Genomic DNA, 14,014 nt, shown 5'->3' with positions numbered 1-14,014 from the left:
GGCACGGCCCCACATCTGGCTGGGCAGATGGAAAGAAGTCTTCAAGCTGCTGTGATGACAATGTTCCCTTTGACTATTCAGCTAAGTTTTATCTTCTGCATATAAACATGGACATATAAGTACTGAATAAGTTCAGCATTGCAGGATGACACTACACACACAGACACATTTACAGATAGTCAATGTTCAGGGCAAAAAATACCTGCAACTCCATCTCCCTCAACAAAAGATTGTCCCCTTCTGCTCTGCCCTCGTGAGGCCCCATCCGCAGTACTGTGCCCAGGCTGGGATCCCCAGTACAGGAGGGATGTGGGGCTGTTGAAGTAGGACCAGAAGAGGGGCATGAGGATGGTCAGAGGGCTGAGCATCCTATGAATTAAGTTGGAGGGTGTCAGGTCTGTTCAGCTTGGAGAAGAGACGGCTCCAGGGAGATCTCACTGCAGCCTTCCAGTACTTGAAGGGAGCTTACAAGCAGGAGGGGAACAGACTTTTTTTACACGGTCTGATATGGGGGGAATGGTTTTAGATTAAAGGAGGAGAGACGAATGTTACACATTAGGAAGAAATTTCTTCCCAGAGGCTGTGACGCACCAACCCAGGCTGCCCAGAGAGGCTGCAGCGCCCCATCCCAGGAGGCACTGAAGGCCACATGGGTGACATTTTAGGCAGCCTGATCTAGAGGTTGGCAACCTTTCCCATGGCAGGGGGTGGAATGAGATGAGCTTTAAGGTCTCTCCCAATCTAAGCCACTATGAGCAAAGACATGCCAATTGATGCTCAAAAAGGGGCCGAGAAACAGGACTTGGTAGCAGCCTCCTGAAAATTGCTCCTGGTGAAAGCCAGAGAAGTCCCACCTGCATGAAGGGTCCTTTCTTTTATCTTTGTCCCCTTTCTTTCCCAAAGTAGCAGCCATGTAACCACTACAGCATGGCTGGGCTTGGTGGTCCCTGCAGCAGTCAGGCTTCGTAAGTGCCTCTGCCCCATGAACCCCCAGAAACAAAACCAGGTTTGTGCTTCACAGCAGCGCTCCTCACACAGCAAGCAGGGTGGCTGCACCACGCTCTGGGACCCAGCTACCAGTCAGAAGCCACATATTTCCTAAGAGAAGCAAAAACACTCAGTGACAGCTTCTTCATAGCAGGAAATGCCTTTTTAATCTGAAGTGGATAATTATGACAAATTTATTTAAATCTGTTAAGAGATAGCAGCCATTTAGGAGCCTTATAAGGAACAGATCATTTGTGACTTGCATCAAAAGCCTTTAGCTAAAAGACTAACTTCAACAGAAAGCAAAGAAACCAAAACAAACCTTCATTTTGCTTTGAAATATTAAGAAACAAAAACGCCACGTGTAGCTGGCAGCACCTCCAGACACATTCATGGAAGAGACATTTAGGAAAACAATGGGTAGGAGCCAACAGAATATGGGAGGCCTTTCCCAAATGGGGTTTTGGCCCCAGTGCTTCTCCTGCTCAGGTCTCCTCCTATATAGGAGGTTTGCAGGGTCTGATCCTGCTCAGCCCCTGGGACCCTTGAGAGGCACTGAGGGAGAATCCAGACCCACTCATTTAATCGGTGCTCCTTCAAAAACAGCTTTTGCCTCAGTGTGTCTAAAACCACAGAACAGCTGCACCGGGATGCATCCAGAACCAAACCCCACGGCACGCCTGCTCTGGGGTTGGCTGCAAGCCTTCTGCAGAAGGATCAACCAAAACGGACACAAGAGCAAAAAGAGCAAAGCACCACTGCAATATGCTGCTGAGGACACAGCACTGCAGGCCATCCCCACCTGCTCACAGACAGCAGCAGCTGCTCCACGCATGCCTTGATCTTGTTCTGTGCCTCCAGGTGCGTCATGGCTTCCGTGCTCTCCCCATTAATGGCCAGAATGATGTCTCCAGGGCACAGGTTGGCCAGGGCTGCTTTACTTCCAGGGTTAATCTAGGTGAGAAGAGATAGTAGATGCATTTAAAAGAATGCTCAATTTAAAGAAATTAACGTTTATTGGAGTAACAGCTCCCTCAGTGTGCTCATCTCTGGAGAAAACCCGTGTGTTCTGCTAAGCCAACAGCACTCGGGTTCCACCTGGGCTCACACCAACATCTCTGGGGTTCATGCCACACAGAGATGCCATCAGGTGCCAGCTCTCAACCCACAGAGCTCCATCAGCCCCAGCACGTGCCCAGGTCCCCTTCAAACACCACAATGCCCTCCTTCAACACAGCGTCACAGAATATTCTGAGTTGGAAGGCACCCATAGGGACCATCAAGTCCAACTCCTTCAGCCCGCAGGCCTTAAAACAAGCTCTGGGAATCAGTCCCTAGAAGCACATAAAAACTTTGGAAAAAGATGTAATTTAAGGGTGAGAGCAGTCACCCTAATTGCTTCCTGCAGGGACGCTGCATTTCACATCAGTTTTTCCTGACCGTCGTTCAAGGATCCGTCGCTCTGTAGCTCTGCACAGAATGTCCCACAGCCCATCCATCCCCACAGCCCATCCTGACTGTTTGTGTAGGAACATCAAAACCTTACAGAGCTTCCAACTCCCTTCCCAAGGTACCACTGACACGGCTGGGTACCGCCTGTGCTCAGACATAGGGCCAATCCCACAGCCTACAGAAAAACCTTCAGAAGTTACCCTTTCCTTTACATCAACCCAATTATTACGCTTGTAATTCTCGGGACAAGACAAAACAGTGCAACACACAGGCAGGACAGGTAAGCACGTCTGTAGGTGCATCGCCACAGCGTTTGTGCCCTGAACCTGGAGGTGCACGGGGAGCTCTGAAAGCTCCGTGCAGCTGAGCAGAGCTGATGCCGTGCTGAGCCTTTTGTCGTGCTGTCGGCGCAGATCAGCGCTCACCCTTTGCTCTTCAATAGTTCCTCCAAACAAACCTGCCCAGCCACCTCCTGGCTGCCTCTGACTCAGCCCACAGCAAACAAAGGGAGGCATTTCTCACCGCAGAGCATATCGGCTGCAGAGTTGTGACATGGGGCATTTTAATCCCGGAGAGATTAATTGTTTTCGTTGTTTCCCCCCCCCCCCGCCGCCCCTGGAATTCATTTATCCCGTTGTTTTTCTCTGAACCCACATTAGAAACAATGGCATTCCCCAGCACCAGGCTCCTTCCACAGCCTGGGAAGCTGCCAGCCCTGCCCTGTGCCAGGCAGGAGCCCGTGGAGCACCTCCAAGCACACACCTCTGCAGAACAACGTGCTGCCACATGCATCCCCTGCTGTCGGCCACCCAGCCCCGTACTGACAGCCCGACCCAACGCCACCACATCTTGTTCTCATCTGCTCCTCGTGTCTGATGCGTTTCTCCCTTTACACTGATCTTAACCAGATCGTACCTTCCTTAGAGAAAAGCTGCTCATAGATGGGGCTCTTTGCTGTTTCCTATTTTCGGTTTCTGGTTTATTTCAGATTATTTTGGCAGCATCTTCATGTTAGCATTTTATGCTATCCATGGAGATGACTGAGGGCTGGAAATGGAGCAGAGCTCCAAGAGCACATTAGTTTGAGATACAGCATCAGGGTCGTAGTCTGGGAACCAGCACAGGAACACGTGGCAGGTCCAGAGCTCACATCTGCCAGTGATGAATGCTTGAGATGCTCCAAGCCAAGTTCTCCCAACTGCAGCTGTGTGACACCATCAGCACCAAAAGGTGCCAGAGCAAAGCAAACCAGGCTGTGCCACTGTGTCGTTCTGAGGGCAGGACCAGGCTATGGTACAGCCCTACCTGCTCTATGTGGAGCCACACAGCCTCCTGCAAGACATGAAGACAAGGGCACAGCATTAAGTGTAATAAGCTTTGTTGCAGCACGTGTTTGCAGTCCAGCCTCCAGCTTACTGCATAGAAATGCACAAGTAAATGGGAAGGAGCAGAGGGACATGGGTCAGCTCAAACCTGAACGCTCTGAGGACTTCAGAAGCCACATTTCCTCCCCAACAACAGCTGCCACCACACCAGCACTGAGTATCGACCTCCACAAACAGGGAAGCCTTGACCCTCACGCTCTGTGGCTGCAGCTCTGTTAGGGTGCAGCCATGCACTTCACATGGACGCCACATCAGCAGGGCACTGAAATCCTGGGGCAGCAGGGAGCTGCTAACATAGACACCCACCCATCCATGCCTCTGTTGAGAGAGGGCTTTGCTGCGCCGCAAGCAGCGTGCATGATGTGAACGAAGCACCAATTTCGGAGTAACTGGATACATCACAGTTACAAACGCTGCAAAACCAATCTGCTCCGAGTCACTGGGGCTGTGTGCTCTCCAGAGGGGCCTCCGTCAGAGGAGCTGATTCTTGAGAATAGGACGTGTTTATGAAAACCAGCAACAAGGCTTGTTTGGGAGGTGCCCAGCGGTGCCAGGAAGGAGCTGCTGCGGAGTTCCCCCCTCCCCCCCCCCCCCATCACAGCCTCTGGCACACACAGCCCTGCAGCTCCATCCACATGCAGCCCCCCCGTGTGCCCCTTAGCACACTCACAACGTGTGGCATTCTCTGAGCTCCAGAGCCAAGCCCTGTCAGGAGAGAACAACCTTCTGCATTTAACCCCTCTGCAGGAGTAAGGCATTGCTTCTTTGTTTCCCTCTCACAGCATGTATACGTGTAAGACATCAACACAAAACACCAGAGGAAACAGAACTAAAACAAGGGGAAGCAGATGCCCACACACCATCCTTCTCCCTGTGCTCTGTCCCTGTGGCAGATACGGCTGCTACACTGAGAGCACCAGCCCAGTGCCAGCACAGAGGGACTGGGGGGGACCATGAGCAGGGTAACAGCACCAGACCTAAGCCAGAGCCCAGCACTGCTGCTCACTGAGGACATCGGTGTCACCACATCAAGGGCAATTCCATCCCAGCACTGCCCATGGGAAGTACCACCAGGCTATGCTGCAATAGGATCAACCCAGCAGCCGTGGGGATGCTCTGGAGCAGGTCTGGGAAAAGCCCCAAGTCCAGCAGTGCCTCTCATCTGGCCGCTGGGGCCCCGCTGTGATTTACTGAGTGCTAGCATCTGACTTTGGGCCAAGGAAATAATGCACACTGAGGCAAGTGTTCCACTAAGCCAGCACAGCTCCCAGCACCAGCTATCTAGTTTGGTAAGCAGTATTATTTGCACTAAGAGTTGACTTTTGTAACATGCATAGCACGATTCCTTCAGTCCTGGAGCACAAGCGCTGCAGGGCACCAGCCCCACACAAGCAGTCAGCACAGAGCCAACCCCCAGAAGGAACCCAGTGCTGCTCTGATGGCACTGCCACCACCCTGTGGGCAGCCAGGGGCCGACCCAAGCACTGCAGTTCCACCCAGCAGCAGTTCTGCACAAGAGAGCTCCAGAACCAGGCCAACATCACCAGCTGGAATAATGAATCATTAAGGTTGGGAGAGACCAAGAAGATCATCTAACGCTTGTGCAAAAGCTTTATGGGTCACATTAAAAAGTTACATTAGTAGATGAACATATTGAATACTACAGCAACAAAACAACTCATCCCATCAATTAACAAAATCATTTTCACAGCACTTAATGAGTTAAGATGCACAGTCTCACACAACCTTATGCAGACCACACTGTAACACATTACCTTGGATTTAAGATTGACAAGTCATAGGGAAATTTCTGCTCTGCAAGCATGATCAAAAGAGCCTGATTAAAGCCTTGGAGAGCCTCTCAAGGTAGTGTGACAAAGTTCTCAGCTTCTAAACAAAGCAGACTTGTGCTCACAGGAGGCACACAGTGCAGCCATGGCTGCTCTGACAGCAGCACTGTCTGAGCACAGGAAGAAGCGGGGTTTGGTGGCCATCTAACAGAGACAGAGCCCCCAGATCCTCTGAGCACTCTTCACAGGGATGCTCCTCAGTGCTCCAAAGCACTGTGCTTTGAGCCAACATGCATTCCTCACTAATCCAGTTGCATTTTTATAATTGCTTATATAGAAGCTGTGCAGCACCTAAGGCTTGTCCTGTTGGACTCAGCACTGCAGGAAAGCCCCAACTTCCCACTCCATCTCTAGGAATTTGGGTTCTTTGGAGAATCCCATGGGCACATTGCAGAGTGAAACCCTGAGCTGCTCGCAGAACTGCCCTCAAAGTATGCCCAGCACACCCTGCCAGTGCCACCAAGCACAAGGCACTCAGCACAAGCAGCTCACACCCAGCTGGAGAGCAAACCTGAAATCCCAGCCTGGTGAAAGCAACATGCCATCAGCCCCATGCTGCTGCCACACCACCACCTTCCCCTGCTTTATCTGTGCATGGAGATATCCCACAGGGTTTGGCCTGTGTGTGCTGAGGGCTTCCAGGCAGCATTCTGTGCCTTACAGTGGGTGACAGCTCCCAGGGTCAGTATTTCTGCAGAATTATGTAAGGATTAATGGGTGAGAACATGAGCTGCAATGTTTTGCTTCTCCAGTTGACAAGAAGGATGGAGTGAGGGAGGAGCCCCAAAGGCATCTTCGTGACATTTGGAAAACTTATGAGTGGAAATACTCTCACACAGAGATTTTTTTTAAATAGGGATCTGTTCTGTATGGTCAGAGAGGCTTACTTTCTGCAACCACCCCCGTGCATGGAGACATTCATATACACTGTGCTCCATGGCTCTGCCACTGCTCCAACGACCCAACATATCCTCCTCTTGCTCAGGGCTGCGTGCAAGCACTGAAGTTGAAACCAAACGCCTCGGCCCTTATCTGCAGGGCTCACAGCACACGTGGTGCTCACGGCTGTGCACAAACCCAGCACACTCACAGCTGGTGCCTCACTGCAGTCCCCACCCACAGCAAATCACAGCCTGCACCTCCTGTTAACAAGTTTGCTCTGGCTGCGTTATCAGCCCCACACTCCAGCACCCGTGGACACAGGTGACTTAAAGCATATAGATAATTCACTGCGTGCTTGGGTATCAGAGCCAGGAGATGACATAGAGCTCAAATCAAACAGAAGTTCAAATATTATTTGTAAGAGGATGTGCATGCTCTAGGACTCACTGTGTCACCTGCAGACACCACCTGCACTTCCCCCAAACAAGAAGAGTGAATTGCAACTGTCTGTGTTAATGCCACATAGCCCACAGTGACATACTTGCAGTAAAGGACTGATGTCCCTCCAGCAGGAACACCTACACAAGTGGCCCTTCAGTTCCTAAAGGGCAGGAGACGGGGCGAGGAGAAATGGTTTCAGGCTGAAAAAGGGGAGATTTAGATTGGTTATAAGGAAGAAGTTGCTTATGCTAAAGGTGGAGAGGCACAGGTCAGGCTGGGGAGCTCTGAGCACTGAGCTGTGGTGCCCTTGCCCACTGCAGGGAGTGGGACCAGGTGGCCTTCAGAGCTCTATCCCAACCCAATCCAAGCTATGATTCTATGTTTAACCAACACTTACTGTGCTATAGAGCAACACAAAGTTTAAGACCAAACCAAACACCCCAGGTATTTCCCTTGCACGCTGCCCACACCAACAGCAGCACTCCAATACCTCACTTCATTCTACTTTATCCTTGCATCAAGCAGGTTACACCCATGCACTTCTCCAAGCAGCTCTGCCTACCTGTCCCAACAGGCAATCTTTCAATCTCTGAAATGAAGGTGATGTCAATATTCTAACAAGAGCCAAGAGAGCCCTTTCTGCTTTGTTCAACCCAGTGGAGGCCTGAAGCACTCTCAGGGGTGTGCTGCATTTGTTTTGCTGCACCCGTACCAAGGTCAGCCTGGGTATGAATAGACCTCTGTGAATCATTCTTTCCGCCTGGTTTCCCACTTAGGATTATCAGTGTGCTTGATTAGGGTAATTAGCAGTAGCTTTCCTTCCAACATGCAATACCGCTGCTGTCTCCTGCACCAGCTCTTACTCTGCTTCCAGTTATTAAGTGAAGCCTCCACATCTCAGTACCTTCAGCAGCAAACATCTCTGCAATGCTTCTGTGAGCACTCATCTTCAGTTCACGTTCAGTGCTGAGTACCAGAATGGCACAGATGTTCCACTGAGCCCCTTACAGCCATCACTGCGAGACCAACCACGGTGAAAGAACAAGCAAAATGAATTCCTTCCATTTAAAAACATTGTTCCCATTTGAGGAACAAACACAAAGGTGCAACAGTGACACAGCTCTTTCATACAGACAGGAAAGCTGAAGGGCAGCAGAAGCCAGAGGTGTTCCTTGCTTTAGGCTCGACCAGAGCCATTATTTCAGAGCACACAGCAAAGTGGGTCATTTCCACTTAACAAACAATCCAATATACACCATTTGCACAGAAAGCTAAGAAACAGCTTTATGGCCTAGCAGCTGAACAAAGGGAAAGCCACATGCCCTTCGCTGGCATCTCCAGCTGCATCCCTGTAGCCAACAGGTGGGCACCTATGGGGTTATCAGCCCCACTCTGCCATCCCAGCCTGCAGAACACCCACCCCATAAGTCACAGCATTCAGTGGGCAGGAGCACAGCAAGGGGGGAGCAAACACAGCAGCCCTCGTAGGAATTCCTCCACAGACAGAACCCCTCCTCGAGTTCCTCAGCCTGCAACAGAACTATTTGCTCAAACAGAAAAGTTCCTTACACTGAAAAGCCAACCCGAACTTGCCAAACAATGCCCAGATAATGGATTGCAGACCCATTATTTCTTGCTCTCCTCGTGTTACGGTTCCACACCCATAGCTCAAAATGCACGCTCTGCTACTCTCCTGGAGGCCAGCATGTATATCGATGTTGGGGGCAGTGGATAAAAGAACAACTGTGTCTTTTTCTTAAATGCCATTAAATAGCCTTTTAGTTTAAGAAAAAAAAACATTTACTAACACTGGATTCGGTCCATTTGTCAATACCTGCCAAGCTGCTATGACAAACAGCAGCAGTGCTTGGCATTGGCAGAGCTGGGCAGGAGGCAGTGCCAGCTGCTGCAGGAACCTCCACGAGCAAGTTCAGGCCATTAAATACATTCTAGTTACACTAATGACTGATTATCTTCTGAAGGGGCAGACCAGCTGTGATCCCACACAGACCCACAGCAGTGACTGGTGTGGTTATGGGCACAGCACTGTGTCAGTTGTTCCACATACCTGCATGGAGCTGCAGTAGCCCCCGGCACAGCCCCGTTGTCACCCCCCTCAGCCAAGGAACAGCAGCTGACAGCTACCAGAAAATGAACCCAGCTCCAAACCCACTTTCTACTGAGTCATTAAACAGACTCTAAGCAGACGCTCTGGGTCACTTCCCTTCCCCTATAAATATCCCTAGAAGGAGGAACCTTTAATTACACAATGCACTACGCCCAGCTCCAACTTTCTGTAACCATAGCACAAAGCAAAGCAGGGCTCCCCCTAGGCCCACCCATCAGCATTTGCATTTCCTTATCTCTAAGGCTGGAGAACTTCGTGCTCCAGCTCAAGCCCTCGCGCTCAGCATCAGCTGTTCTCGATGCAATCCCCATTTATCATTAGCAAAGCACAGCGGGAAGAGAATTGCTTTCAAATAGATCATGGATCAATTTAATGAGCTCCTTGGGAACAGCTGCAAGTGATGGACTCACCACCGCTGCTGCACCTGTGCAACTGTGGCCACATAGGGAGCTCATGGGTAAAGCAAGCCCTGGTAACTCATTCAAGCCCCATTTCAAACCAGTGTTGTACGACATCATTGTTTTCCACACTGCCAAAGCTATGTTTTCTCCACGTTCATCCTCTGCAGGTACTGCCCAAGGCTTGGCTTTGAGCACCCGCTGCTCCAACAGCTTCCCTCACAGCATCACTTCTTTACCTCTTACCCTCCCCTCCGCAGCCCCACTTTGGGGTTGGTCTCCACCGATTTAATATCTCTGCCATCAGAGCAATGGCACTCAGCTAGGTTTTGGAAGAGCTCTCCAGGAAGGCAGCAGCATGAGCTCCAAACAACACAGGGCTATTGGGGCTGAAGAGAAATCATTTCCTTCAGCAGTCTAGCAAAGACCAGAGAAACCAACCTACGAGCAACCAAGACTTTTTTTCCACCACCCTCCATCCCTACACAGGGAATTCACATTTCACAACAAGTAGGAGTAGGATTAGAAAGAGGCAGACAGCTTTGGCACCGAGACCTGTCTGAAAGCCACCCACAGCCATCTCAAATCCCAAAATACAGCCACTGAGCTCCCACTGTAACCAGCAGCACACAGCCACGCACCCAGCACCCCACTCTGCTCCCCACGCAGCATGCAGGAGCCCCATGGTCTGCTCCCTCCTCCCACCACCACTTCTGCCTTTTACAGTCTCTGTTTGTAATTTAATGACGTTTTAATACAAAATAAATAAGAGAGCACTTGGAAGGAGGCGAAAGCCAGCCAAGAGCCTCAACAATGGGCTGCGGGGAGAGGATCCCTCCCACACTTCTGTCTGCAGCCCTGCAGATCTCCCCCTGCCCCAGGTGAGGGGGGGACCAGGGGCCACGGCCTCAGTTTGGCCCAACAGAGGGACCTAAATGCTGCTCAAGCAATTAGTTTAATTATCTCATTACAATTCTGAGATGGAAGGAGCAGGGCAGCACACCTGCTCTGTGCACAGCTCTCAGAGCCCCCCCAGCCCCGGCCATTGCTACCACTGCAGAGGGAACCCAGCAGTTCCTCCTTCATTGCATCCTTTTTGGGTGTTATTTCCCAAGCCAGCAAGGGCTCTTTATGGTAGGAGCAGAGCCCAGGATGGGGACTGCAGTACACCCAATGCCCATCATCATGCCCTGCACCATCACAGGAGCATCGCCTCCCACCCAGGCAGGGCAGCACCAGGAGCTGGATGAGAGGGAGGAGAGCCTGATCCATGACCTGAGCACCACCCTGCGACACCCTCTTCAGCTCAGAGGAGAACCTGTCCCAATAAACGCTGTTCTCACACCTCCAGAGGTCCCACATCCCAGCTGCGCGCTGCCTCACTGTGCAGAAGCAGACTTTGTTTTCTCTTGTTGAACATTAAGCCAAACTTTTTCAAAGCAACAGCAAAGCAGCTCCCACCTCTGCCTTAAGATGTTCCATTTCACAGCAGAAACACTCACGCAGACACCCACAGGCAACTGTGAAGTTCAGTATTACTCTGCACAGCTGGGGGGGGGGAGAGGGAAAAGGGAAAGAGAGTTTTCCTTTCACCTCCTCTCTATTTGCCCTCTCCGAGCTCCCCCACATCCATCCTTCACCCCATGAGGGGCACCAGAACAAAAGCAGTCACTGGGAGCTACGCGAGAGGCGCATCTGAGCTCCAACACAAACCAGCAGATTTTAAGAGGTGCTTTCTTCCCTAATTCATTCTTTATAGCACAGGGTAAATGTTTTCCATTTTCTGTCATGGCTTTGGCGGGCGAAGAAAGAGATGGCAAACAGCTTTTATGTGTTAGGACAACAGTTTTACGATCCAGCTGTTCCTAGAGCCTCTCAATGCTCTCACTGTTTATCGAGCCCACGGATACCCCCAAACCCAGAGGAAGGGCTGAGCAGCGTTGGGCACTGCTCCCATTGCAGCATAGGCATGGAGCACGGGAGCAACCCCACCGTGCGCGGGGCTCAGCTCGCTTTCTCTACACACAGAGCCCACTGTGCGCTCACCGAGATGCTCTTAAGAAGTTTCCAGAACGCATCTTCGGGCTGTCATGCAGCACTACGAGTATACTTCGTCCAACCACCAGTCCCACACGGGTCCCATAGACCCCGCAGCCACGCACAGGACTCCGCCCCAACCCCACCGGTGCCCCCCCCTCAGATCCCACAGACCCGCTTTTGGGAACGAACCCGAGCGCCTTGCCAACTTTAAACCTAAATCTAAGGAACTAAAGACTACAAAAGGGGCCGAGCAGCATCTGCACCGGAGCCGAACGCTGACCCGGGAGGGAGGGAGGGATGGATGAATGAACGCAGCCCCCCGCCCCGCTCACCCTGGAGATGGTCAGCGGCGTGCTGAAGTCCTTACCGCCCACCAGGCGGAAGCCCCACGGCGAGGGGCCGCGCAGGGCCACCGAGTGCGGCATAGCGGGGTCGGGGCTCCGTGCCCAGCGCTGCGCTCCGCTCCCGCCCGCCGCCGTCGCATCCACTTAAAGCGGCTCCGAGGCCCCGAGGCCGGCCCTGCAGTGGGGCGGGCCGGGGGGGCGGGCCCGGGCGGCGGGGCGGGGGGGTGCGGGGCCGGGTGGGGACCGGCGGGGAGCGGGGAAGCTGGGGAGCGCGTCCCCTCGGGGGAGGCTGGGACCCGTCCCCGTGTTGGGCGACCCTGCGGGGTCCCCGTCCTGTGCTACAAAGCTGGTGGCACCCCGATAGGTGAGCGGAGCTCCTTGTCCCCGCCGGGAAAGGAGTCTGGGGTGGGGGCTCCCAGCTTCCGGTGGCACCCAGCATCTCTGGGGAAGCACCAAACATCCCCGGGGTTTGCAGGCGCTCAGTTTGGTTTCGCTTTGATTTTGGGGATGGTTGGATGATTGATGTGGTCAAAGCAAAACTGAACAAAGTGACCGAAACCAATCGTGTGGCCACAGCCAATGCAAATTTCTGCTGCTTCCCCAAGAGTGTGAGGCAGATGCTGTGATATTTTGGAGAAATAAGAGGCGTTACTGGTTGTTCATCACAACATGCGTGTTGAAGGAGAAGGTTGAAACTCCAAACAGAATGATGGACTGGGTTCAAGCAGCTTGGGAGATTGTGCCAACTCACTGTGGCTATGCCCAGGAAGGGCTGCCAGGGCAGTGTCATGTCCCCTCAGCTGTACACTGAGAAATGGGGCTGTCGCCCAATGCACTGCATCCCCCAGATTGCATTGGGATGCCAGAAGGATGCTTGTGCCACAGAGATTTCTGGCTGGCACAGCATTTGGTAGCACAGCAAGATAGGACAACAGTGGGTGACGTGGTGCTGGATAGGACACAGTTGGGTGGCACTGGGTGGTGTTGGGTGGCAGCCTGGAGGCAGAGTGGGCAAAGTTCTCACCTGGGCTCCATTGGAAGCAGAGTTGTGAGCAGGAACCTCGTAATGCTGGTGCTTGGGAAACAGTGCTCTGCCTGGGCAGGGCTGGGCCGGAATCTCTGACTTCCAAACAGGGCTGAACAAAGGAGGCATTGTTAGAAAGGTCCAGTTTCATGAAGTGGCTTCATGTTGCCCGGTTTCTGTGACTTTGATTTATGTGCTATTCTCTGCAAAATGTTTTCGTGTGCATTCGCTTGTGCCACAGGAGGGTTTGTCTGAGGCTGCCGTGCCTGGGCTGTGCAGGATGCTTTGGCCAGGGCTGGGTGGGAGCTGCAGCCTCGTTCATGATTTGGGGCAGATTGTGGCTGTTCCAAACCCCAAACACAGCAAGCTTTGTTTATCTGGATGGGATCACACCTCCAGAAGGAGAGCTGAGATGCAGCAGGCGCAGCAGTGCTTCACCCATCCTTAATGTCCACACCAGGCTGCAGAGCTCCCTTTTGTCTGTGCAGCAGTGATGAATCATCCCTCATTCCTGGGTGATATCACCGCTAGCAGAGCTGCCCAGCCTGAGGTTTCCTTCTTGCATTAGAAAACCCTCCCAGCCGAGCACTGACACAGTGTGCAGTGTTGGAGGAGCAGCTCCCACCATCCTGCAGGGGAAAATTCCCTACTGCTGGGTGCTGGGAAGCAGGGACGGGGCTTTGGTCCCAGGGTGGTTTCTGAATGCAGCTCGGCACTGCTGGGTTCTCAAAGTAATTTGTTGGCCCAGAAAACAGATGATGAAAACACTGAAATCCCCACTATTAAAGCATTCCTTTCAGAAATCCGGTGGGAAAGTTACTGACCTGGGGAGGTTTTCTCTTCGAGGCCTTTCACGTCCTCAGCCCAGGCTGCCCCTCACCTCACCTGACTGTTAACCCATGTGAAACGCGATGGAAATCGGCCACATCAGTTCAAACTTGCTGGTGTGCTCCTTCCAAATTAAATTGCATTCCAAAACACATTAAACTGAGCTGAAGTAGAGCCAGTTTTACTCTGAATAAAAGTATCTGCAGTTCTATTCCTCCCCTTGGAACCTGTCCATCTGGGGACCAGCCCTCAGAT

At 52.2% G+C, this 14,014-nt stretch overlaps 1 protein-coding gene across 2 annotated transcripts in view; it reads right to left on the bottom strand.

The window, feature by feature from the left end:
• PDLIM4 (PDZ and LIM domain 4) overlaps window positions 1-12,086 on the bottom strand; it is a 32,517-nt gene extending 20,431 nt beyond the window's left edge. Inside the window, exons 1-2 of one of the 2 annotated variants that reach the window (XM_052689662.1) lie at window positions 11,931-12,086; window positions 1,790-1,941 (exon numbers count right to left, since the gene is read on the bottom strand). In XM_052689662.1, the coding sequence (XP_052545622.1) occupies window positions 1,790-1,941; window positions 11,931-12,047 (269 nt within the window). In that variant the 5' untranslated portion in view covers window positions 12,048-12,086. Of the gene's footprint in view, window positions 1-1,789; window positions 1,942-11,895 lie in introns of both variants that reach the window. The other variant, XM_052689663.1, reaches the window with a different exon arrangement.
• Window positions 12,087-14,014: the final 1,928 nt, after the last annotated feature.

Source organism: Tympanuchus pallidicinctus, unplaced genomic scaffold, assembly GCF_026119805.1.
Source record: "Tympanuchus pallidicinctus isolate F22 unplaced genomic scaffold, pur_lepc_1.0 scaffold25, whole genome shotgun sequence".
NCBI classification, from domain to species: Eukaryota; Metazoa; Chordata; class Aves; order Galliformes; family Phasianidae; genus Tympanuchus; species Tympanuchus pallidicinctus.
The sequence above is the reverse complement of the archived record's forward strand: the minus strand, read 5'-3'. Positions and strand labels throughout refer to the sequence as shown.